The sequence below is a fragment of the Triticum urartu genome, chromosome 1A (assembly GCF_056163025.1).
Source record: "Triticum urartu cultivar PI428250 chromosome 1A, HENAU_Tu73, whole genome shotgun sequence".
Classification (NCBI taxonomy): domain Eukaryota; kingdom Viridiplantae; phylum Streptophyta; class Magnoliopsida; order Poales; family Poaceae; genus Triticum; species Triticum urartu.
The window spans coordinates 571510231-571536856 of NC_141873.1; the positions used below are offsets into that span (position 1 = coordinate 571510231).

At 43.2% G+C, this 26626-nt stretch overlaps 3 protein-coding genes across 3 annotated transcripts; all 3 read left to right on the forward strand.

The window, feature by feature from the left end:
- The first annotated feature begins 14660 nt into the window (after positions 1 to 14660).
- On the forward strand, positions 14661 to 18021 carry LOC125530704 (phosphoribosylglycinamide formyltransferase, chloroplastic). The gene is made up of 6 exons (XM_048695103.2): positions 14661 to 15109; positions 15240 to 15351; positions 15660 to 15836; positions 16052 to 16178; positions 16277 to 16409; positions 17531 to 18021. Exons 1-5 carry the CDS (start codon positions 14749 to 14751, stop codon positions 16388 to 16390), a joined length of 891 nt encoding a protein of 296 aa, XP_048551060.2. The 5' UTR covers positions 14661 to 14748; the 3' UTR covers positions 16391 to 16409; positions 17531 to 18021.
- Positions 18022 to 20035: 2014 nt separating this feature from the next.
- On the forward strand, positions 20036 to 22981 carry LOC125530712 (uncharacterized). Its single transcript, XM_048695113.2, has 3 exons — positions 20036 to 20189; positions 21502 to 22260; positions 22343 to 22981. Exons 2-3 carry the CDS (start codon positions 21588 to 21590, stop codon positions 22798 to 22800), a joined length of 1131 nt encoding a protein of 376 aa, XP_048551070.2. The 5' UTR covers positions 20036 to 20189; positions 21502 to 21587; the 3' UTR covers positions 22801 to 22981.
- On the forward strand, positions 20057 to 21441 carry LOC147992881 (L10-interacting MYB domain-containing protein-like). The gene is made up of 3 exons (XM_087532358.1): positions 20057 to 20189; positions 20386 to 20691; positions 20782 to 21441. The coding sequence occupies exons 2-3, from the start codon at positions 20386 to 20388 to the stop codon at positions 21283 to 21285; spliced, it is 810 nt and encodes a 269-aa protein (XP_087388484.1). The 5' UTR covers positions 20057 to 20189; the 3' UTR covers positions 21286 to 21441.
- Positions 22982 to 26626: the final 3645 nt, after the last annotated feature.

Sequence of the window (26626 nt, forward strand, 5' to 3'; positions counted from 1 at the left end):
CAATTTCCAACATGTTCTGACATCATTTGTTGTTTTTCGGTCATTTACCTAATTGTTCAGTATGCAGCATTCAATTTTCAGAAGAAAATAAATAGAAGAAAATAAATAATGCAGAAAATAAAAAAACTATACAAAAAAATTACTCAAAAATAAATAGAAGAAAATAAATAATGCAGAAAAGAAAAAACTATATAAAAAACTACTCAAAAATAAATAGAAGAAAATAAGTAATGCAGAAAAGAAAAAATTATATAAAAAATTTGTTGGCGCACTGCCCAGTGGGCCTGCCAGACCTAGGGCACGACGCAAATGGACACACGCGAAGAAAAAGTTTCACAACTAAAAATAAATAAAACAAAATAAATAAAGCAGAAAAGAAAAAACTAAATGAAAAAAGCCCACCTACCGGGCCACAGCCGCCTGCATACGACTAGAAACCCGACCTGTTGTTGGGCCAGGATGCAGGCCCGCAAGCCCAATAGGCCCCACAGGGCAGAGTAGCAGAGGTAGTCCCAGAAGGCCTGCTTTAGAGAGGAGCTCGAGACAGCAGCGACGGCGGGGCTTATAAGCAGGTGTGAGCGCCCTTCGGCTAGCGAGGTGGGACTAAACTTCTGCGCCCCTCGCCTGGCAGCGCACACCCCTTTAGTACCGGTTGATGGCTCCAACCGGTACTAAAGGCCCCCCCCCTTTAGTACCGGTTGGTGGCTCCAACCGGTACTAAAAGCCTTCGTTTCCCGCCGCTTGGCCTGGCGAAAATAGGCCTTTAGTACCGGTTGGAGCCACCAACCGGTACTAAAGGCCCATCCTATATATATAGCACTTACGAAAATTTCAGTTTCATCTCCCCACTTCGTCTCCAACCTCCGCCGCGCGCGCCGCTCGATCCCGTCGTCGCCGCCCGTCGCCCGTACCGTCGTCCATCGTCATCGTCGCTGTCCCCGCCGCCGCCCGTCGTCGTCGTCGTCTCGCGCTGCCGCCCCGAACGCCGCCGCCGTCCGTCGTCATCGCCGCGGCCGTACGTCTCTCTCTCGCTCCCGCACACACATACATACACACATACACACACACACCGGCGCCCCCGCTCGTACGTACGGGGCGGCGGCGTAGGGCCGCACACACACACACATATACCACACACACACACGCATACACACACATACACACATACGTACGCACACACATATACGTATATATACACACACATGCATACACACACATACACACACACACATTTTTTTACTTATTTTCTGTTTTTTAGAAAAGTTAATTAGATGATCGAATGTTAGATTAATGTCGAATGTTAGATGAATTATCAAGCTAGCTAGATAGAAAAATTGTCGAACTAGAGATTAGAACTAGTTGAATAATTAATATAACTAGTTTATTTTTAGTAAGAAAATTTAGGTATATGAGATTAGAACTAGTTGAATAATTAATATAACTAGTTTATTTTTAGTAAGAAAATTTAGGTATATGAGATTTGATGATCTAATTAAAATATTATTTGTTAATGAGTTTTTCTATTTATTTAATTTTTTATATATTTTGAGTTTATATAAATGTTAGATTAATGTCGAATGTTAGATGAATTAGATAGAAAAGTTAAATATATAGTAATGTCAATTGAATATATAGTTAGATATATTAATGTCAAATGTTAGATGAATATATATTTGGCTAGATATAGGTGTTTAATGTTTCACCTATATGAACATAGGAAATGTCATCTGACGACGAAAAAGATTTTATTATGTGCGAACACTGTGAAGACCAGCGTGGCCTGTGCAACCAAAATTTCCTTGTTGATGGTAGACGCTTCAGCATCAAGCTGGATAAGACATTTGAAGTTGATACAGTAAGTCACTTTGTCAATTATTATTTGAATGCAAAACTTATGCTTCATTTGCTTCAACTTATAATTTTAAATTTTCACTATTCTACTAGCGCATCCCCTGTCATGCAAGAATTTTTGTCTTGGATAAGATAGGTTTTAGTGCTATAGATGATATGGAGGTAAAAAGAGTTTACTTGAAGACGGAGCATGGGTATATTTTCAACGTCAAATTATATAATGGAGACACATACACCCATTTTGAATGCAAAACTTGGCAAGCACTATGCAAGGCTTATGCATTTGAGCCTGATATGGTTATCACCTTTGATATTCGTCCGGAAGATGATATTGAAGGTAATATAGACATCTGGGTCGATGTGCAAACGCCTCCAGTTCTACCATTTGGTGAGTTTTTCTCAACCATGCATGCATATGTTTACGTCTTTCATACAGTTTATTCAAAAATAGTTGACAACTAATTTGTATTGTCAGCTTATTTCGGTTCAAGCAAACATGTCCGGCGCTTGGTAGACAGGACCTACTACTGCCCCGGGGCTCAACTAAACTGCGAGGAGATAAGTCATTATGTTTCATGGCTTGAGGATCTTAATACTGTCAAGACAATTTTTTTTTCCTAAACTTAGAAATGTTAGTACTCAAAACGTGCGACCAATGGTGATCGTATTGAACTACGGTCACATCTATAATCAAAAGATGGTAAGATTTTAAATATTTGTCCTTAATTAGTGCATCTTTTGCATACATTATTTTTGAAGCTAAAACTTTCATTGCTTAGTATATTAATTACTATACGATGTTGTTCAACAGGGACTTCCGATGACAGTTGTGCCTCAGTGGATCGAGACAAAAGGTCGCATGTCAATGGTTAGCTTACGACCAAGATTTCCTACATTGCACATGAGTGCATTCAGGATTTCTGAAAGTGAAGAATGCTTAATAGTGAAAGATTGGAGCAAAATTGTTAACGATCGCAGAGAAGTACTAGGGGCAGTAAGGAGAAGCGCAACCAAAGATTAGGAGACAGATTCATCTGCATGCTCCAGTATGATGAATCAGGAGATCTATAAATGTTCTATGCTATTCTACCTGAGAGGGAGCAGCAGGATCAGTAGCTACTACTTCATGCTCTTAATTAGTACTTGTCTCATGGATCCGTGTCCTGAACTTCGATGTTGGTGATGATTATGTTGAACTTGATGATATCTCTTTGCTTCTGTTACAAAGTGAATGTTTCCTCTTTAAGCTAGCCAACGTTGATGATGATTACATAGCTAGCGGTAATGACTATGATAATTAAATAGTGGTAATTAGACAACTACGATGATTTTTAGCTAGCTAGAGTTTATTTATTTATTAATATGCGATGATGATGATGATGATGATGACGACTACAACTCATTATAACGTAAAACAATCCTAAATTAAATTGATAACACAAATTTAATTGAAAAATACAAAATAAAACAAAAACCCACAACCATTTAGTACCGGTTGGTGTTACCAACCGGTACTAAAGGGCTCCCGGCCCCCGGAGCTGGCTCGTGCCACGTGGTACCCCTTTAGCACTGGTTCATGCTGAACCGGTACTAAGGGGGGGGGGGGCTTTAGTGCCGAAACTTTAGTGCCGGTTCCTGAACCGGCACTAAAGGGCCTTATGAACCGGTGCTATTGCCCGGTTCTGCATTAGTGGGGGCGCCCCCCCTTTAGGGTTCCCCCAAACCCTAGGCGCATGGGCCCCAAGGGGGGGAGGCGCCCAGCCCACTAAGGGGCTGGTCCCTTTCCACAAACAGCCCATAGGGCCCTCCGGGGCAGGTGGACCCTCCCGGTGGACCCCCGGAACCCCTTCGGTGGTCCCGGTACAATACCGGTACCCCCCGAATTATTCCGGTGACCGTATGATGACTTCCCATATATAAATCTTTACCTCCGGACCATTCCGGAACTCCTCGTGACGTCTGGGATCTCATCCGGGACTGCGAACAACATTCGGTAACCACGTATATCTATTCCCTATAACCCTAGCGTCATCGAACCTTAAGTGTGTAGACCCTACGGGTTCAGGAGACACGTAGACATGACCGAGACAACTCTCCGGCCAATAACCAACAGCGGGATCTGGATACCCATGTTGGCTCCCACATGTTCCACGATGATCTCATCGGATGAACCACGATGTCGAGGATTCAATCAATCCCGTATTCAATTCCCTTTGTCTAGCGGTATTGTACTTGCCCGAGATTCGATCGTCGGTATGCCGATACCTTGTTCAATCTCGTTACCGGCAAGTCTCTTTACTCGTTCCGTAACACATCATCCCGTGATCAACCCCTTGGTCACATTGTGCACATTATGATGATGTCCTACCGAGTGGGCCCAGAGATACCTCTCCGTCACGCGGAGTGACAAATCCCAGTCTCGATTCGTGCCAACCCAACAGACACTTTCGGAGATACCCGTAGTGCACCTTTATAGTCACCCAGTTACATTGTGACGTTTGGTACACCCAAAGCATTCCTACGGTATCCGGGAGTTGCACAGTCTCATGGTCTAAGGAAATGATACTTGACATTAGAAAAGATTTAGCATACGAACTACACGATCTTTGTGCTAGGCTTAGGATTGGGTCTTGTCCATCACATCATTCTCCTAATGATGTGATCCCGTTATCAACGACATCCAATGTCCATGGTCAGGAAACCGTAACCATCTATTGATCAACGAGCTAGTCAACTAGAGGCTTACTAGGGACATGGTGTTGTCTATGTATCCACACATGTATCTGAGTTTCCTATCAATACAGTTATAGCATGGATAATAAACGATTATCATGAACAAGGAAATATAATAATAATAACTAATTTATTATTGCCTCTAGGGCATATTTCCAACAGTCTCCCACTTGCACTAGAGTCAATAATCTAGTTCACATCGCCATGTGATTAACATTGACAGGTCACATCGCCATGTGACCAACATCCAAAGAGTTTACTAGTGTCACTAAACTAGTTCACATCATCATGTGATTAAGACTCAATGAGTTCTGGGGTTTGATCATGTTTTGCTTGTGAGAGAGGTTTTAGTCAACGGGTTTGCAACATTCAGATCCGTATGTACTTCGCAAATCTCTAGGTCATATTGTAAATGCTGCTTCCACGCTCCACTTGGAGCTATTCCAAATGGTTGCTCCACTATACGTATCCGGTTTGCTACTCAGAGTCACTCGGATAGGTGTTAAAGCTTACATCGACATAACCCTTTACGCCGAACTCTTTATCACCTCCATAATCGAGAAACATGTCCTTATTACTCCAAGGACAATTTTGACCACTGTCCAATGATCCATTCCTGGATCATTCTTGTACCCCTTGACTGATTCATGGCAAGGCACACTTCCGGTGCGGTACACAGCATAGCATACTATAGAGCCTACATCTGAAGCATAGGGGACGACCTTCATCCTTTCTCTCTCTTCTGCCGTGGTCGAGCTTTAACTCTTAACTTCATACCTTACAACTCAGGCAAGAACTCCTTCTTTGACTGATCCATCTTGAACACCTTCAAGATCATGTCAAGGTATGTGCTCATTTGAAAGTACCATTTTGCAGTTTTTGATCTATCCTCATAGATCTTGATGCTCAATGTTCAAGCAGCTTAAACCAGGTTTTTTATTGAAAAACAACCCTATATGCTTTCCAGAAATTCTACATCATTTCCGATCAACAACATATACTCATTAGAAATGCTATAGTGCTCCCACTCACTTCTTTGGAAATACAAGTTTCTCATAAACTTTGTATAAACCCAAAATCTTTGGTCACCTCATCAAAGCGTACATTCCAACTCCGAGATGCTTACTCCAGTCCTTAGAAGGATCGCTGGAGCTAGCATACCTTTTAGCATCCTTAGGATTGACAAAACCTTTCTGATTGTATCGCATACAACCTTTCCTTACGAAAACTGGTAAGGAAACTCGTTTTGACATCCATTTGGCAGATTTCATAAATGCAGCTAATGCTAACATGATTCTGACGGACTTAAGCATCGCTACGGATGAGAAAATCTCATCGTAGTCAACTTCCTTGAACTTGTGAAAAAATCTTTGCCACAAGTCGAGCTTCATAGACGGTGACATTACTGTCCACGTCCGTCTTCTTCTTAAAGATCCATTTATCTCAATGGCTTGCCGATCATCGGGCAAGTCCACCAAAATCCATGCTTTGTTCTGATACATGGATCCTATCTCGGATTTCATGGCTTCTAACCATCTGTCGGAATATGGGCCCACCATCGCTTCTCCATAGCTCGTAGGTTCATTGTTGTCTAGCAACACGACCTTCAAGACAGGATTACGTACCACTCTGAAGCAGTGCGCATCCTTATCGACCTACGAGGTTTGGTGGTGACTTGATCCGAAGTTTCATGATCACTATCATAAGCTTCTACTTCAATTGGTGTAGGTGCCATAGGAACAACTTCCTGTGCCCTGCTACACACTAGTTGAAGTGATGGTTCAACAACCTCATCAAGTCTCCACCATCCTCCCACTCAATTCTTTCGAGACAAACTTTTCCTCGAGAAAGGACCCGATTCAAGAAACAATCCCTATTGCTTTCGGATCTGAAGTAGGAGGTATACCCAACTATTTTTGGGTGTCCTATGAAGATGCATTTATCCGCTTTGGGTTCGAGCTTATCAACCTGAAACTTTTTCACATAAGCGTCGCAGCCCCAAACTTTTAAGAAACGACAACTTAGGTTTCTCCAAACCACAGTTCAAACGATGTCGTCTCAACGGAATTCCGTGGTGCCCTATTAAAGTGAGTGCGGTTGTCTCTAATGCCTAACCCATGAACGATAGTGGTAATTCGACAAGAGACATCATGGTACGCACCATATCCAATAGGGTGCAACTATGATGTTCGGACACACCATCACACTATGGTGTTCCAGGCGGTATTAATTGTGAAACAATTTCCACAATGTCTTAATTGCGTGCCAAAACTCGTAACTCAGATACTCATCTCTATGATCATATCATAGACATTTTATCCTCTTGTCACGATGATCTTCAACTTCACTCTGCAATTACTTGAACCATTCAATAATTCAGACTTGTGTTTCATCAAGTAAATATACTCAGTATCTACTCAAATCATTCGTGAAGTAAGAACATAATGATATCCACTGCGTGCCTCAGCACTCATTGGACTGCACACATCAAAATGTATTACTTCCAACAAGTTGCTTTCTTGTTCCATTTTACTGAAAACGAGGTTTTCAGTCATCTTGCCCATGTGGTATGATTTGCATGTCTCAAGTGATTCAAAAATCAAGTGAGTCCGAACGGTCCATTTGCATGGAGTTTCTTCATGCATATACACCAATAGACATGGTTCGCATGTCTCAAACTTTTCAAAAACGAGTGAGTCCAAAGATCCATCAACATGGAGCTTCTTCATGCGCTTTATACCAATGACTTACATGGCAGTGCCACAAGTAGGTGGTACTATCATTACTATCTTATATCTTTTGGCATGAACATGTGTATCACTACGATCGAGATTCAATAAACCATTCATTTTAGGTGCAAGACCATTGAAGGTATTATTCAAATAAACAGAGTCACTATTATTCTCTTTAAATGAATAACCGTATTGTGATAGACATAATCCAATCATGTCTATGCTCAACGCAAACACCAAATAACAATTATTTAGGTTTAACACCAATCTCGATGGTAGAGGGAGCGTGCGATGCTTGATCACATCAACCTTGGAAACACTTCCAACACATATCGTCAGCTCACCTTTAGCTAGTCTCCGTTTATTCCGTAGCTTTTATTTCGAGTTACTAACACTTAGCAACCGAACCGGTATCTAATACCCTGGTGCTACTAGGAGTACTAGTAAAGTACACATTAACATAATGTATATCCAATATACTTCTATCGACCTTGCCAGCCTTCTCATCTACCAAGTATCTAGGGTAATTCCGCTCTTAGTGACTGTTCCCCTTATCACAGAAGCACTTAGTCTCGGGTTTGGGTTCAACCTTGGGTTTCTTCACTAGAGCAGCAGCTGATTTGCCGTTTCATGAAGTATCCCTTCTTGCCCTTGCCCTTTCCCTTCTTGAAACTAGTGGTTTCACTAACCATCAACAATTGATGCTCCTTCTTGATTTCTACTTTCGCGGTGTCAAACATCGCGAATATTTCAAGGATCATCATCTCTATCCCTGATATGTTATAGTTCATCACGAAGCTCTAGTAGCTTGGTGGCAATGACTTTGGAAAAACATCACTATCTCATCTGGAAGATTAACTCCCACTCGATTCAAGTGATTGTGGTACTCAAACAATCTGAGCACAAGCTCAACGATTGAGCTTTTCTCCCTTAGTTTGCAGGCTAAGAAAATCGTCGGAGGTCTTATACCTCTTGACGTGGGCACGAGCCTGAAATCCCAATTTCAGCCCTCAAAACATCTCATATGTTCCGCGACGTTTCGAAATCGTCTTTGGTGCCTCAATTCTAAACCGTTTAACTAAACTATCATGTAGTTATCAAAACGTGTATGTCAGATGTTCGCAACATCCACAGACGACGTTCGAGGTTCAGCACACTGAGCGGTGCATTAAGGATATAAGCCTTCTACGAAGCAACGAGGACAATCCTCAGTTTACGGACCTAGTCCGCACAATCGCTACTATTAACTTTCAACTAAATTTTTTCTAGGAACATATCTAAACAGTAGAACTAAAGCGCGAGCTTACGACATAATTTGCAAAGATCTTTTGACTATGTTCAGGATAATTAAGTTCATCTTATGAACTCCCACTCAGATAGACACCCCTCTAGTCATCTAAGTGATTACATGATCCGAGTCAACTAGGCCGTGTCCGATCATCACGTGAGACGGACTAGTCAACGTCGGTGAACATCTTCATGTTGATCGTATCTTCTATACGACTCATGCTCGACCTTTCGGTCTTCCGTGTTCCGAGTCCATGTCTGTACATGCTAGGCTCTTCAAGTAAACCTAAGTGTATTGCGTGTGTAAATCTGGCTTACACCCGTTGTATTCGAACGTTAGAATCTATCACACCCGATCATCACGTGGTGCTTCGAAACAACGAACCTTCGCAACGGTGCACAGTTAGGGGGAACACTTTCTTGAAATTTTAATGAGGGATCATCTTATTTACTACCGTCGTTCTAAGCAAATAAGATGCTTAAACATGATAAACATCACATGCAATCAAAAAGTGACATGATATGGCCAATATCATTTTGCTCCTTTTGATCTCCATCTTCGGGGCTCCATGATCATCATCGTCACCGGCATGACACCATGATCTCCATCATCGTGTCTCCATGAAGTTGTCTCGCCAACTATTACTTCTACTACTAAGGCTAATGGTTTAGCAATAAAGTAAAGTAATTACATGGCGTTGTTCATTGACACGTAGGTCATACAATAAATTAAGACAACTCCTATGGCTCCTGCCGGTTGTCATACTCATCGACATGCAAGTCGTGATTCCTATTACAAGAACATGATCAATCTCATACATCACATATATCATTCACCACATTCTTTTTGGCCATATCACATCACATAGCATACTCTGCAAAAACAAGTTAGACGTCCTCTAATTGTTGTTTGCATGTTTTACGTGGCTGCTATGGGTTTCTAGCAAGAACGTTTCTTACCTACGCAAAAACCACAACGTGATATGTCAATTGCTATTTACCCTTCATAAGGACCCTTTTCATCGAATCCGATCCGACTAAAGTGGGAGAGACTGGCACCCGCTAGCCACCTTATGCAACAAGTGCATGTCAGTCGGTGGAACCTGTCTCACGTAAGTGTACGTGTAAGGTCGGTCCGGGCCGCTTCATCCCACAATACCGTCGAAACAAGATTGGACTAGTAACGGTAAGCATATTGAACAAAATCAACGCCCACAACAACTTGTGTTCTACTCGTGCATAGAAACTACGCATAAACCTGGCTTTGATACCACTGTTGGGGAACGTAGCAGAAATTCAAAATTTTCTTTATGGAGTAATCTAGCAACGAGGGGAAGGAGAGTGCATCTACATACCCTTGTAGATCGCTAAGCGGAAGCGTTCAAGTGAACGGGGTTGATGGAGTCGTACTCGCCGTGATCCAAATCACCGATGATCCTAGTGTCGAACGGACGGCACCTCCGCGTTCAACACACGTGCAGCCCGGTGACGTCTCCCATGCCTTGATCCAGCAAGGAGAGAGGGAGAGGTTGGGGAAGACTCCTTCCAACAGCAGCACGACGACGTGGTGGTGGTGGAGGAGCGTGGCAATCCTGCAGGGCTTCGCCAAGCACCGCGAGAGAGGAGGAGGACTTGAGAGAGGGGGAGGGCTGCGCCAGAACTTGGGTGCGGCTGCCCTCCCACCCCCACATATATATATAGGGGCAAGGGAGAGGGGGGTCGGCCCCCTCATATCCAATCTGAGGAGGGGGCGGCGGCCAGGGGGTTGCCTTGCCCCCCAAGGCAAGGGGGCGCCCCCCTTTAGGGTTCCCCCAAACCCTAGGCGCATGGGCCCTAAGGGGGGGAGGCGCCCAGCCCACTAAGGGGCTGGTACCTTTCCACAAACAGCCCATAGGGCCCTCCGGGGCAGGTGGACCCCCGGAACCCCTTCAGTGGTCCCGGTACAATACCGGTACCCCCCAAATTATTCCGGTGACCGTATGATGACTTCCCATATATAAATCTTTACCTCCGGACCATTCCGGAACTCCTCGTGACGTCCGGGATCTCATCCGGGACTGCGAACAACATTCGGTAACCACGTATATCTATTCCCTATAACCCTAGCGTCATCGAACCTTAAGTGTGTAGACCCTACGGGTTCGGGAGACACGTAGACATGACCGAGACAACTCTCCGGCCAATAACCAACAGTGGGATCTGGATACCCATGTTGGCTCCCACATGTTCCACGATGATCTCATCGGATGAACCACGATGTCGAGGATTCAATCAATCCCGTATTCAATTCCCTTTGTCTAGCGGTATTGTACTTGCCCGAGATTCGATCGTTGGTATGCCGATACCTTGTTCAATCTCGTTATCGGCAAGTCTCTTTACTCGTTCCGTAACACATCATCCCGTGATCAACCCCTTGGTCACATTGTGCACATTATGATGATGTCCTACCGAGTGGGCCCAGAGATACCTCTCCGTCATGCAGAGTGACAAATCCCAGTCTCGATTCGTGCCAACCCAACAGACACTTTCGGAGATACCCGTAGTGCACCTTTATAGTCACCCAGTTACGTTGTGACGTTTGGTACACCCAAAGCATTCCTACGGTATCTGGGAGTTGCACAATCTCATGGTCTAAGGAAATGATACTTGACATTAGAAAAGCTTTAGCATACGAACTACACGATCTTTGTGCTAGGCTTAGGATTGGGTCTTGTCCATCACATCATTCTCCTAATGATGTGATCCCGTTATCAACGACATCCAATGTCCATGGTCAGGAAACCGTAACCATCTATTGATCAACGAGCTAGTCAACTAGAGGCTTACTAGGGACATGGTGTTGTCTATGTATCCACACATGTATCTGAGTTTCCTATCAATAGAATTATAGCATGGATAATAAACGATTATCATGAACAAGGAAATATAATAATAATAACTAATTTATTATTGCCTCTAGGGCATATTTCCAACATAAAGGTGGGTTGGGCATCATGGATTTGGCTCTCATGAACAAATATATGGTGGCTATGAGCCTATGATGGCCTGGAGAATTATCAAGAATCTCAATTCCTTGATAAATAAAATTCTTAGAGCTAGATATTGTCATAACTCCTCTATTTGGAAACCCAACTATTATACTCCTAAATCAACCATATGGGTTTCTGTTATTAAGATTGTTATTTTCATTCTTAAGGCTAGGCAACTTCAAATTGCTAATGGGAACTCTTGCATTTGGATTAGACCTTGGTGCAAGGAATGGAAGAACATTCATGATCATCTCAAGCCTAATTTGGAAGGGCCTTGTTCAAGTATTATTAGTGATCTTTGTAAGCACTATACCAAAGTTTGGGATGAAGAGAAAATTAGTGTCTACTTTGATGAGTGCTTTAAGAATACTTTATTGAACATTCCTATTATCAACGCTAATCTTGAAGATACCATGTGTTGGTCTCACACTCCTAATGCAGGTTGTACAACGAAAAGTGCATACAAAACTCTCGTGCAGGAAATTCAAGATAACTCTTTGAGAAGAGAATCTCTTACTTTGGATCAAGAAGAAGTTGCTATCCTCAGCCAGGTTTGGAAAGCAAAACAACCACTATGGTCAAAACTTTTGCGAGGAGGCTAATTAGGAGGGTTGTAGCTACATGACTAAAATCTTCCAGGTACTCCAAATGTATCAAGAAAGATTGTTGTAGGTGTGCCCAAATAGAATCCGATTTATAGATTTTTCTTACAATCTAGCTTTTCTGGATCAATTTGGTTCACTTTTGGTTTCAAAACTGATATGTTCAATTCCAGTCTATATCATGTTGATGTCATTCAAATGATATTGACCACTCAACACCCACAACTGAAGTTAGACACTATTTTCACAATTCTATGGAACATATGGAAAGCCATAAATGGACTTCTCTTCAATAAAAAAATGGAGTGCTATGTAGGTATCCATGCCACAAAGTTATGCTTGGTGTAGGTTTAATGTAGGAGAAAGGGGAAGGAACTAAGCTTCCTGATGATAACCACTCCAATTCTTCTCCAAGTACAATTTTGCATACTCAACTTACAGGTCTCCTAGCCTATGTTGATGCGCATACAACCCTATGGTGGCGACTGATGAGGCATCTCTTCGAGTGTTCTAAGAAATGAGCAAAGTGGACATTCCGTTTTCATCCAAGCAGCATCTGTGAGCGTGCATTTTGTTTTGTAGGCAGAAGCTCTGGGATTACTTCTCATAGCAACAATTGTCAAGGCTTTAAATTGGAACAATGTATCCTTTCTCTCTGATTGCAGCACCTTGGTGGAATCAACTAAAGCCAAAGATTTACGACAACATGCAGGTCATTGGAAGATCAGACCGGTACTAGTAGAATTCTTCAATCTTACTTGTGATCTCTCTCAATGTAGGATAGAACACATTCCCAGACTCAAGAATCTTATAGCTCATATACTTGCAAAAAGGCTTTTTTGTAGTAGATCCTCTTCTAAATGCAACTTCTTCTGTAGCAAAAGCTTCTAAATGTAATTCCAAAATGGATTTGGAAGCCATCTCTTTCGCCATGGGGAAGCTACTCTCTGTATGCTGCTTTGGTTGCTAATGAATAAAGTTGAGCCCTCTCGGAGAGCATCTGTTTGCTAAAGAACACCGGTCCATTAGAATCCAGCAATGGTGCCTACATGGATGTGATATGGTAAATGGTAGAAACGACATCAATAGTGCAGTTCTTCCATGAACCAAGGTTATTGATACATAGAGATTGGTTTCTAAATAGCAGCACAACACAAATAACACAATAAACACACACATATCTTAATCAAAGAGATGTACAAGAAATATGCATGTGTACATGAAAGACCACATCATGAAAATAAAAGTAAAGCAAATGAATCGGACCAGTTGCCGTTGGCTGCTGCTAAAAGCTCGTTGGAGCAGGCAGTATAAGCATAACCAAAGAGGACAGACCAAAACCGACAAACAACCCCTAGGAGGAGTGGTTGAGCATTTTGGCGGATCCCGACAACCAACTTGTAAACAATGTGGGCTACGATCCTATGCATCTTTCTCCTTTTCCCCAGCATAAATTATTATTTTTCACGGACTAGTCTCTTGTTCACATTTTACCAAGATTGGATCAACTTTCTAGGTATTATCAAACTACACCCAACTTGGTTATAAAAAGTCAGTTTCCTCCTATAAATTCCCCATCTAAACCCTCCCATATTTTTTCTTCACAAACTTGGTTCAAAACCCGGGGGGGGGGGGGGGGGGGGGAGTGGCAGTGCCCTTCTGAGAGTAACACATAGCTCCGCCTTTATTCACCACTATAAACAATAGTCACTGAGCTAGCACTTAGTTCTCTGGATTTGAAATTATTATGGATAATAGAAATATGTTTTAAAAATTATTTTAAAAATTCACAAATTTTTGAAACATCTAATTCAATTTTTTGTGGCATGATTATGTGAAGATTCATATCGATGACGCTTTCTCACCGAGCAATCATCGTGGTTGCTGGGATGTAGCGATGCGGGACTGCTCGGGGAATGTGTTGTGTTAATGTTGCAGGTCACTTTGTGTCACTTCATGACCCTTTTTCGTGCTGAAGTGATGGCAGCTCGGCGGGCAATCCAAACTGCAAATGAGTATGGGTTGGGAGGTGTGTGTTTGAAAACTGTGTGATGCTGTTGAAGGAGGCCCGTGAGAACCAAAGGCATGATTTGTCAAGCTCGAGGATCCTCGCTGAAGATTTAAAACTGTTCAATAGGTTAAAATCTTGTGATGTCAAAGTAGTGTACTACCCTAGGGACTGTTACAAGGCCGATAATGCTCTTGCAGCTAAGGGTGCTCATATGGTGGCTGATGCTCCAGATATAATGGACTTGTTCTACCATGTGTCGCCACTAGGTCTTTTAGTGACGAGCGATTTTGCTTCACACACTAGTTAATGCATATGTATTGGGTTAAAAAAATATGCCTTCACAAAATTTTGAAACATCTTACTTTGGATCGGAGGGAAGTAATTTACTTTTTGTGGTGTGGTATAAAATCACAACTCTCAAAGGACTAAACTGCGAAGTTCTTCCACCCAACGCCGCCGTTTCCGCCCCGCCGCCGCTTCCTCCCGTCCGCCGTTGCCCGGTGATGGAGGCGGCCGCCGTCGCTTCCCCCGGCTCCGGGCTGCGCTACCTGCCACCGATCAACCCCGCCCAGAAGCGGCAGCGGAGCCGGAGCGCGACGGCGGGGGCCTTCGCGACCACGCGGCGGCAGCCTCGCGCTGCTGTCGCTTGCAGGCGGCCCCATCGCGTTGAGGCGGCGGCGGCGGCGAGGGATAGCGGTGGATCCGGGGACTCTTCTCACTGTTCCGGCGGAGTGAGGAGCAGGAAACGCCTCGCGGTGTTCGTGTCCGGCGGCGGCTCCAACTTCCGGTCCATCCACGAGGCCACCGCCGCGGGCGGCAAGGCGAGCAGCGGGGATGTGGTCGCGCTCGTCACGGACAAGCCAGGTGATGAGGATGATCCGATCCCTTCCTCGTAGCTCCGTTCTTCCCCCTTGTTACTGTGAGGTGAAGTGGGGATTGGACTGGGGTGGTTCTGACGCGACGGGATGGAATGGAATGGACTGGGATGTTGCAGGATGCGGCGGAGCGGAGTACGCGAGGCGCAGCGGCATACCGGTGGTCCTGTTCCCCAGGTCCAAATCGGCGCCGGAGGGGGTGCCGACGGCTCAGCTTCTGAATGCCCTGAGGTTTGTTGGCTCTGTTGTTGAACTCATCTCAGAGGTCAGCTTGTACATTTCTAATTCTTCAGAGGAGAAGGCCATCAGTGTATCGACTTCCACTTTTAGTCCGGTTGTTGAATGCTTTCATACCATGTTCTGAAGTCAGTGAACATAATTTGAGTAGATGACACACAAGCTATATGTTGCTCTTCTAGCCGCATGAACTTGGTGCCACCAGTGTGCTTCAGTTTGCCCTTTCAAGCGTGAAGATTTTGTGTTTGTGGCGCGTGCAGGGTGCCTCATCTTAGCTCATGATTATGTCTATTGTGAAACAGGGATCTCAGGGTGGACTTCGTTCTGCTCGCTGGTTACCTGAAACTTATACCCAGTGAGCTAGTCCAGGCATATCCCAGATCCGTACTGAATATACATCCTTCGCTCCTCCCGGCATTCGGAGGCAAGGGTTATTATGGTCTGAAGGTGCATAAAGCCGTCATTGCGTCTGGAGCCAGGTGTTGCATGTTTTCTATAGAACTTTTCAGTTCAGCACTTCCTTTTCTTTTTTTTCAAGTGCAAGAGCTATTACTCGCAACCGTGTGGTGGCAGATAATGTCGATTTGTTTGATGAGGGCCCTGGCTGCTACAGTACCCATTGCTTTTTGTTTTTTGTTTAGCATCCACATGAAACTATCTGTTTTATTTGATGATATTTTCCAACCATTTGCAGATATTCAGGACCAACTGTGCACTTTGTGGATGAACAGTTCGACACGGGAAGAACTTTAGCCCAAAGGGTTGTGCCTGTGCTAGCCGACGATACTCCAGAGCAATTGGCTGCAAGGGTTCTACATGAGGTAACATCTTATCTGCAGCTGAGGTTCCTCTGCATGCTACATTATTGTGTTATTCACAATTCTTAGCTGCCAACCTACCGTTGACTTTGACATTTCAGGAGCATCATGTTTATGTTGAGGCAGTTGCTGCCTTGTGCGAGGATCGAATCGTGTGGCGAGAAGACGGTGTCCCACTTATCAGAACTCAGACAAACCCCGATGCATACGCCTAATTGGTGGTGCTACCTTGAGGTCTCCTAGACGCTAACGAAATTTATATACCCCCTGCCAGTTTTCCCCAAGGCATGGGAGTTAATTCACCATGTTTGTCTGACTGGGTGAAATAACCTGCCTGATAATCTGGTCACAGAAACATAACTTGCACCTTGCACTGTGTTCCGCTCGTTGCGTGGCTTGGCTTTGAAGATAATCCGTGCTTTCATTTGCAAACTCTTCAATGAGCAATCCACTAACCTACCCTCGCATATCCACATCTCTCCTTTGTTCAAATGATGTTTTCTCTTTGAGATGTCAATTTGGTTTGTGCTGCAGTTTGACATGCTTCTTTATCTGAGAGGGATAGAGAAGGGGATGGTGCGAATCGTAGCCATTCTTGGAGAGCCCTCTCAGACAGCAAGGGATAAGAGGAAGATGAGCGGGTGGCCATTCGGCCATGCAAGCTGCGTTACCGACCCTATCGCAGATTGTGGTCGTAATGCCTACATTTCTCAGTTTCCAACAAATACTGCATCTTTAGCATGATGGCAACTGCATCTTTAGCATGATGGCATACACAAACTAGACCAGTGGAAAGATTTCAGTTGCATTATCTGAAGAATACATAAACACACCCGAGGTTCTGCTTTAGTTACTTATATGAAAGCCAACTCCTTCGGTCAAACTTTGAAGTTTTGTTTAGCTGTAACCTCAACTTGATGGATCCTCATATGCATTTTTTTTCTAGATTTTTTATCATACTCCTCCCCTGTATAGCATGCCTTTTCTATAATCTTTTCTCATATACGCAATCATACAATTCCATATATTTGGCTGCGCAATAATGAAATTCTTCGCTCTCATGTCTCTGATTCAGATTCCTGTCCCAATTTTAGTCCCAACCAAAACGACTCTTCAGTTTTTTGTTCTGAACTGACCATGACTGTTAAGTTATTCTGGACTCACCACTGCACAAACTATGTTAGCCTTTTTGCATTGCCTTAAAAAAAATGTAAATTCTGCTATAGATTAACGCAACTCTACCCTGATTAAAGAATTATGAATTTCAGGATCCATCTTAAGACCTTCCTGCCCAGTTGATACTTTTTCTTGAATTTTGACATTTTGTATCTCTGATTTTGTGCCAATTTTAACAGCAAATCCCAGGCTCGGTCCCACAAGTCCTTGGAGTTGCTGAGGCAGGGGAAGTGTCACTTGCCATTAAGCTTGCCAGCCATGCTCAAAAGTCAAAACCAAGTGTGGATATGACATGCCACTATATATACCTCATCATGATGGTCGCTTGGCACTAGTATTTGCCTCTCCCACTTGGGTCCTTAAGAAGAGTCGCTGTTTCTAGCGAAGTTTGATCGTACAGTTTTGCTAAGTCTCAGTCGACTGAGACTTCGTTATGTATCAGCCGATACTATCTTCCTTTGGTTTTGCATGGAGATTTGTGCAAAAAAAGAAATCTTTTCAGTTTTTCTTTTTTCTTCTTACATACTATATCACTTGACTGAGACTTGATTAAGTCTCAGTCGAATGAGACCTAGCCACACCCTTGATCGTGTGTTTCTTCTTTCGGAATGTTGGTTTCATGTGGGTGCTTGGTTCTATTCTGTGCAATTTAGTGTTCCATGTTATCTTGCTCGCTTTCCTCCGTTTCCTCCTGCGCGAGGTGCTGTAATGGTGATATCGGTTGCTGTAGTGCTCTAGTGTTTTTGTTGCCTTGAGAGATGGTAAGCTGGGCTGGTGAGGTCTGAAACCCGGCGCAGAGGTGCTGGGTTTTACATGCTGTAGGTGTGTTCAGTAATGATATTTTTGCAGGTTAGAGCGGCCAATCAGCATCCACGTTTTGTTTGCGCGTTTTGTAAAATGTGTGATGTTTGCTGTACTGTTTCCGCGTTCGTCTTTTTGTTTTTTGCCCCTTCCGGCATGTATGTAATGTACCACGTGCATGCACGCGCAGTGAGTGATGGACGGTTCTCCGCTGAGAAGCTGCCCTCGTGCGTGCCTCTGAAGTCTGAACTGAACATCGTTGTTGTCTGCATTTTATAACGGCAGCGACGTTAACCAGTTACCAACCCAACCCAGTCATACAGACGCAGATGCTGTGAGGAAACAGCTAACTTAACAGGCGAAAATTCCACCGGTCTTGCCGAACATGGCGGCCCGATTGGCAGCATGTCATGGAGTGAACCTTGTCTGGGTTTGGCGCACTTGACTTTGACCAGCGACCGGTTGACCATCTGGACGATCTGACCAAGAAGGATGCTACTACTGCTGCTAACGCACGCAGGTGAAGCCAGCTAGGTTAGGCTAGGTACTACACCCAGCCTAACTAACGTTAGGTGTAACTAGCAGAGCAGGCACTTAGGCATGCAGCAGCAGCTTGCCAGCCAGCCAGTCAGCATTCCTCTCTTCTCTCCAAGGCTCCAATGCAGAGAAACAAAATAGAATAAAATGTCTAAGTCAATTCACTTGCGTACTCCATCTGTAAACTTTTATAAGATCGTTTACATCTAAACGAATGATCTTATAAAATGCCGCAAAAAAAAAGAATCATCTTATAAAAGTTTACGAGAGGGAGTACTAATTTTCTATTCATTTTGTTGTAAAAAAAAAAGAATCGCTATTCATTTTAGCCCGGACGCCGACGGCACTGATGGTTGCCAAGAAATCCGGCAAAGCAAGCGGACGCGGGCAGGCCGGCGATCCGAAGAGCACGTACCCATCAACCACCGCTGGAATGGAAGAAAAGGACGGCACAATCTTCTGTGTCCGAGTTAATTGCACGGAAGTACCACAATTTGGACATCACATGCAGATTGGTACCACGATTATTAATTTTTACATGTCAGTACCAACATTGATCCGGATTTTTGCAAATTAGGCTAAAACCCGTATTTATACGTATTGACAGTGTATCTGACTGTTGGAGCCCGTCTGTCAGGTGCCGACGTGGCATATTTTTTTACAGAAAACCCCCTTGCTTTATACGTAATCACATAAATACCCGTTATTTTTGCGGGAAAAATGTTAATGTGAGAGAATTTTTTTATTCGGACTTGTTTGAAAGTTTCCAACGAACTGGACAAATAAATAAAGTGAATAAAAAAATCGCGCGCGGCAGGTTTCGAACCTGCGACCTGCAGCACGCGGGCGGAGCGTGCTAGCCACCCGGCTAAGGTGGCCTTTGTTTGAGCTGGAGATAGTGATTCCTGAATTCTAGCACAGTCAAAATCGGATTCACAAACAAACAGGCAGATTCCAACATCAGATGCCTAGAATCGATTCTCCAACTTGCACTGGACGCGGCCGGAAGCTGGAATCAGCGATTTTGCTGATTCCCGAGCTGCCACTTACCCCCTTTCAAATATGGGGCAACTTCTACCCGTTATTACGATGGAAATGCCACCGCATGCCCAGCCCAACCTCTCCATCGACAGGCTCATCCTTTCGTTCGCACACATCCACACCTACCGAACAGAGGCAGAAAAACAGAGAGGGGATGGCTCTCTAGGGTTCGCCCGCCGCCACCGTCGCCGGTCCCGTCGCCGGCAAGGCGTGTGGATCCGGTCTCCGCCGCCCCCGGCCATACACCGGCTGCATCAGATCCGTGGCGCCGCCGTCCCTTAGCACCTGCTGCCCCCGCTCCCAGTCTGTCCCCGTGCTCCACCTGCACCGGTGCCGGAGCTTCATCTGCACCACGCCGGAGCTTCAGCTGCACCACGCCGGAGGCCCCCCCTTGCCCCCCGACTCCACCTCCTCCTGCCTGACTGCACCAGCCCTGCCCCATCTCCTACCTTTGAGAAGGTAACTGTTCATCAGTGCTAAAAATGTATTTTTTGCTTGATGCTCTGAATTATGTTCTTATGTACGAACTGCTTTAGTAATAGGCCTTTATTGGAGCAGTAGCATTGTTCAGATTTAGTAAAATGTCAGATTTAGTAATAGGCCATGATTGGCTGGATATATGTAAATCACCCTTATTGAATTTCATATGTTATAGATGTCAAAAGCTAATTGGAGTCCAGAAATGACCACCATTTTTTGCAATCTCGCTGCTAAGGAGAAGGAAAAGGGGAATAGGCCTACCAAATTTTTGAACCCTACTGGATACAAGAATGTAGAAGTTGGCTTCTTTCAGCAGACCGGAAAACTTTACAGTAGGCTGCAGTTCAAAAATAAGTGGGGCAGTTTGAGGACCTTGTATAGGGATTGGCTGATCCTAAAGAATACATCTACTGGACTTGGTTGGAATGATGAAACGAACACCGTGATTGCTGATGACGAATGGTGGAAGAAGGCCGGTGAAGTAAGTCATGTTCGTAAGATCAAATTGTCTTGTGGCTAATATTGCACTAGAACTTTTTGTTGACAAGTGCCAAATGAATTACTTATGCAGGAAAACAAGGACATCTTGCAGTTTTGTAAATGTGGTCCTGAAAATCTGAACCAAATGAGCATCATGTATGAGAAAATCAATGTTACAGGCGAAACTTCTATGATGCCAGGTGGTGAGCATGAAGTGCTTGATCTTGAAGAAGATGAAACCGAGGAGGAAGAAGTGCAGACTACCCAAGCCAAGAAGGCAAAGAAAGGGCCATTGAAGATAGATGGAAGTTCTAGCAAAAAGAATCCTGTTCAAAGGGACTTCAAGCGCATGGTTGACCACTTGATTAGTGAAGATGTCGCGATGAACTCACATAAGAATAGTGTTGCTGCTGAAATTGAAAAGATAATGGAAGAAGTTGTGGCATGTGGAGCCAATGAGGCAAGTGATGAGTACTTCATAGCAACCAAGTTGTTTGTGAAGTTTGAAAATCGTTGTTTCTTTAACAATATGAAGACTAGCAACGGGAAGAAGAATTGGCTTAGGAGGATGTATGAAGAGCGAAATAGGCATTAGGATTACACTTTAGACGTGTGATCATGAATATGTTATTCCCTTTCTTTAAGTTATGTCGCTTGAGACCTGTTGAACTATATTTCCTTTCTTGTTATGTCACTTGAGACCTGATGAACAATATTTTCCTTCATGTTAGACGAACAATATTTATGCTTATGTTATCGCTTGTGTTGATCCTGACATGCATGTGTTCATAATATTTCTGTGTTTATGTAGATGAGCACAAGTGACAGCCATAGTGAAGAGTCCAAAACTGATTCTGATGCTATGCCAACCTCAAGGAGGCAAAGGAGAAAAAATACATGATGGCTGCACTTGTTGGTATCATGTACAGTGAGAAGTATCTCATGAAAAAGAAGAGAAGAGTTCCGATAATGACCGGACAACAGTGGGTTACGGAGAACTTGAGTACTCCAAAAGATTGCTATAACATGTTCAGAATGTACAAGCCTTGTTTTGATAGGTTGCATCGTACACTTGTACACACATATGGCTTGAAGGGGACAAGAAACATGAGTTCAGAAGAAGCATTGGGTATGTTTCTCTGGACGGTTGGGGGGCCCCAATCCGTAAGCCAAGTGGAGAATCGTTTCAAGAGATCAACTGAAGTTATACATCGCAAATTCAATGAAGTATTGAAATGCTTGAATGACATGGCTGTAGACATCATTCGACCAACTGATCCGGAGTTCAGAGTTGTACATGATAGGCTTCAGGATGCGAGATTTGCACCTCACTTTGATGGTTGCATAGGTGCGATTGATGGGTCACATATTCCTGTAATTGTTCCAAATGATGAGATCGTCAACCATGTTGGTCGACGTGGATACCCAACACAGAATATCATGGCCGTGTGTGACTTTGACATGAGATTCACTTCTATTGTCGCGGGATGGCCAGGGTCAGCACATGACACAAGGATATTCAGAGATACTTTGGTGAAGTATGCAGATAGGTTTCCACATCCACCTATAGGTATCCCTTTCACTTACATGTGCACGGCAATATTGTTTTAGTTATCTTGTTGATCCCTTGTGCAAACTTTTACTTTATGCAGGAAGGTACTATCTTGTTGACTCGGGTTATCCCAATTGTGATGGATATTTGGCTCCATACAAAGGGCAAAAGTACCATGTGCCAGAATTTCGCCAAGGTCTCCCACCGAATGGGAAAAAAGAAATATTTAACTTTGCACATTCATCTCTACGCAATGTTATTGAGCGTTCATTTGGTGTCTGGAAGATGAAATGGCGTATTTTACAAAAAATGCCAAGTTACCCTCCTGAGAAGCAAGCTCGAATCATCATTGCATGCATGGCACTTCATAATTGCATTAGGGAAAGCAATTTGAGAGACTTGGAGTTTGACAAATGTGATCGTGATGAGAACTACATGCCAGGGAATTTACAACCTCTACCCACAGGACATGTGTCCAATATTGTGGTTGGTGATGATGCAATCATGAAAGCAACACGCGAGGCGATTGCTGATGGATTGATGGCGGATCAAGTATAATTTCACATATTACTTGATGAGTCTATGATATCTAGTGCATATTTTGGGTTATATGTGTACGTATGTAAGACTGATGGTTAGTACATATTTTGGATGATATGTGCGCGTATGTAAGACTATGATGGTTGGTCCATATGTGGATGATATATTTCGTATGTAAGACTACGAGGGTTGATTCTTTTTTTGGATGTTACATTTCATATGCATGTTTCAGATTATATATTCATACCATCATGTCATTTCTAAAAAAAATGTATATATTTTGTTTTTGTGCTAGTTCTCACTTTATCAAGTCAAAACAGATAATTTGTGCTTTAATCCGCATATAAACATTATAGTCAACAGTCGAGGGCGTTACTGACATTTCACAACACCCACAACTCCTAAAGCTGACAGACAACAGGGTAAACAAACAGTCAGATTCTGATTCTCAGGAATCCAGAGCCACAGCTGATTCTCAGGAATCTATAGCAAAGTGATTCTCAGGAATCTGTAGCCCAAACAAAGAGGGCCTAAAGGGCTGCTCGTGTTTCTGTCCAGGCAGGATTTTATTTATACAACAGACGAACGCTGGCCGGTGGTTGGGCCAACCAAGGCCTGCAATTGTTTTTTCGTTTCGCCTTTTACTGACGCGCGTGCTGGGCTCGTTCGCCCGGATTTCTTTTCTATTTATTTATTTTATTATGCTTTATTTTTGTTTCTGGTTTTGTCTTATTTTTAGGTTTTTCTTTCTTTCTTCTTTTATTCACTGGGTTCGTTCTTCTTCTGTTTTTAACATACTTACTAAATATTTTTTTAGATAGGCTTCAATACATGATGTTTTCAAATACATGATGAACATGTTTTCGAATTTGCATGAACAATATCTTAATGTACGTTGAGCACCTTTTCTGCGTATAGTGATCATTTTTTAATGCTTGATGAACTTTACTTTGCAAACAGTGAGCATTTTTTTAATATTTGAACTTTTAGGTTGAATATTTTTTTAATATATACGATGTTGTAATTTAGGTTGCTCATTTTTTAATATATACGGTGATCATTTTTGTAATATAGGTTGAGCATTTTCTTAATACATGATGAATTTTTTTGACAATGTGTATTTGAGAAAATGTTCAGCATGTTTTAAAAACTTATTGCGTAAAATCATTCTAGCATTTCGAGAAACACATCTATTTTTTAATAAAAGTTGCACTGTTTTACTGCACTAATATGTAATCGCAAAAAAATGTATTAATATTATGATTAAAAAATAAGTGATTCAGGGCACGCAGCAGCGCTGGGCTCGGCGGCCGGCCCAGCGTGGCTACTATAATATAAAGGACCTCCCGCCTGTAACCTAACAGAAGCTTCGCTGTGGCCTGGTGGCTAGCGCGCTCTGCCCGCGTGCTTGTATGTCGCAGGTTCGAAACCTGGCGCGCGAGATTTTGTGTTCACTTTATTTATTTGTCCAGTTCGTTGGAAACTTTCAAACAAGTCCGAACAAAAAAAATTCTCCCACGTTAATATTTTTCCCGCAAAAATAACGGGTATTTATGTGATTACGTATAAAGCAAGGGGGTTTTATGCAAAAAATATGCCACGTTGGCACCTGACAGACGGGCCCCAACAGTCAGATACACTGTTAATACGTATAAATACGCGTTTTAACCTAATTTGCAAAAATTCAGATCAATATTGATACTGACATGTAAAAATTAGCAATCGTGGTACCAATCTGCATGTAATGCCCGAATTGTGGTACTTCCATGCACGTGGTGCCATGTGTCCTTCTAAATTAGCAATCGTGTCCTTCTCAATGGAAATGGTCGAGGGCTCGAGTCCGGGCTGGGACGTACACATGTTGAGATGATATACAAGGTTTTGCCCGTGGTGCCAGGCTCCATGTTTCTTAGGCCAACTCCGACGCACCAACCAAGCACAGCCTATTTCGTCCACGTGTGTCTTTTCGGGTCTAAACGAATAAAAACAACGGCCCAACGCACAAACTCATCTCATCTTTTTCGTCTGTTTTGTGTCCGTTCGGACCCATTTTCGAAGCAAATCTGCTTGCGATCTGGGCGGAATCAATGTATACGTGTTGGGTGCAGATGACACCAACGACTTTTGCTGATCAAGTGGAGTTATACAAGTAATCAACTTCCTTATCCTAACGAAAAGTCACAGGATTTTGACTCATATTCAGTGCAAGCAGTAATGGTTAGCCTAGGTGATAACCCACAAGTGAAATGAAGCAATCAGATACACACCACATCTTTAGTATGAGATTCATATTGTCATACTCACGCTAATTTTTTTTTGAGCAACCAGCAGGAACATTGCCTTTTCATTAAGGAGGAAATATGTACACGTTGGCATGTTGTAAGGGGTACATATCGAAAACCACCAGGTAGACCAAAACCACATGTAAACTACACTTGGATTTCAATAACTCTAGGTCTAAAGGCCGAATCTCGTTGCACAATCTTCTCGAAGGTGAGATGGCCCTGATTCATCTAGATCATCTCATAAAAAGATGCAAGCACTTCAACGACACCCCCAAAACGCAAACAATCAAAACTCCTACTGCTACTCTCACAAAGCCTTGTATTTAGAGGGACTTTGGTTTAGATAAATCGCCTTATGATCCAGTCGATCAAAAGAGAATTTTAGAGTGCACCAAACTGACTGACCCTGGGGGCTTGCAGACTTGCAGTACCCTACCAGCCACTTGTTTACAGCCTTGAGCTATAGAAATTCCACATGAACTCAGCATGGGTTCTGTATCATAGCTGTTGTGTTTCAGATACGGTCTTTCGTCACTCTCAATCAATGCCCTTGTTTCTGACCTTTTATAAGACTTATCTCTTTGCTATTTCTATGAACCGGTGTGTGCATGCAAATGTGATTATGGGCATCTCTTGAACATCTTCATAATTATCAAAGATATATATATATATATATATGTGTGTGTGTGTGTGTGTGTGTGTGTGTGTGTGTGTGTGTGTGTGTGTGTGTGTGTGTGTGTGTGCCGGATTGTGGTGTATCTGCAACGAATGAACTGTTTTCTTCTCTCCCGTGTATGATCCAAAGGAGACTGCAATGAAGGTTCTCATCGAATGGCAGAGGTACTAATGTTTTCTGTTTAGATCCGTTCATATTCGTGCCGCCGATAATGATTGGTTTTCTCCCTAGAAATACCGACCCACACGTTGGTTCCATCGAAAGAGGCGGCAGTGGCATCCGTCGGCACGGCTCTGAGGCGCCGCGTAATGGTTTCGAACGCACGCCAAGCAGCTTGTGGGCTGCTCGCCTCTGGTGGCGTGGTGGCTGCGCGGTACCTGGGAAGAAAAGAGAGATGCTACACTTACGCGCAGATTTTTACGGAATTAAGTTACACCCTGAATTTTTGTATATAAGGCCACAAACTCATATTACAGGTATCAAGATAAAAATTAATGCATGTTTAAGTCAATGTTGCAAGATAGTAGCTTGTCATCTTGTTTGTCGTGTTAATTAATGTGGTTTTCTCTCCCACGCACAACAAGCCAACCCTCTTCTTGTTGGTTGATTAATGTTGGAAATGCAAGCCAACCTTCTCACTCCCGCATGCATGTAAAAGTAACTAATGTCCCCAGGTGCTAGTACGAGGTAAACACCATCAATTTTGCCTCGATTAATTTTAGTGGCCTTGTATAGTTGCAAATTGTAACTTTGATAGTACTCCCTCCGACTAGGTGAATAAGTCATCTTAGGTTGTGCACCATGACCAAGGAGGAGGGGAAAACGAGAGAACTTAATGTTTATTTGCTAATTAATAGCATTGCATGCAATGAACTAACCACTG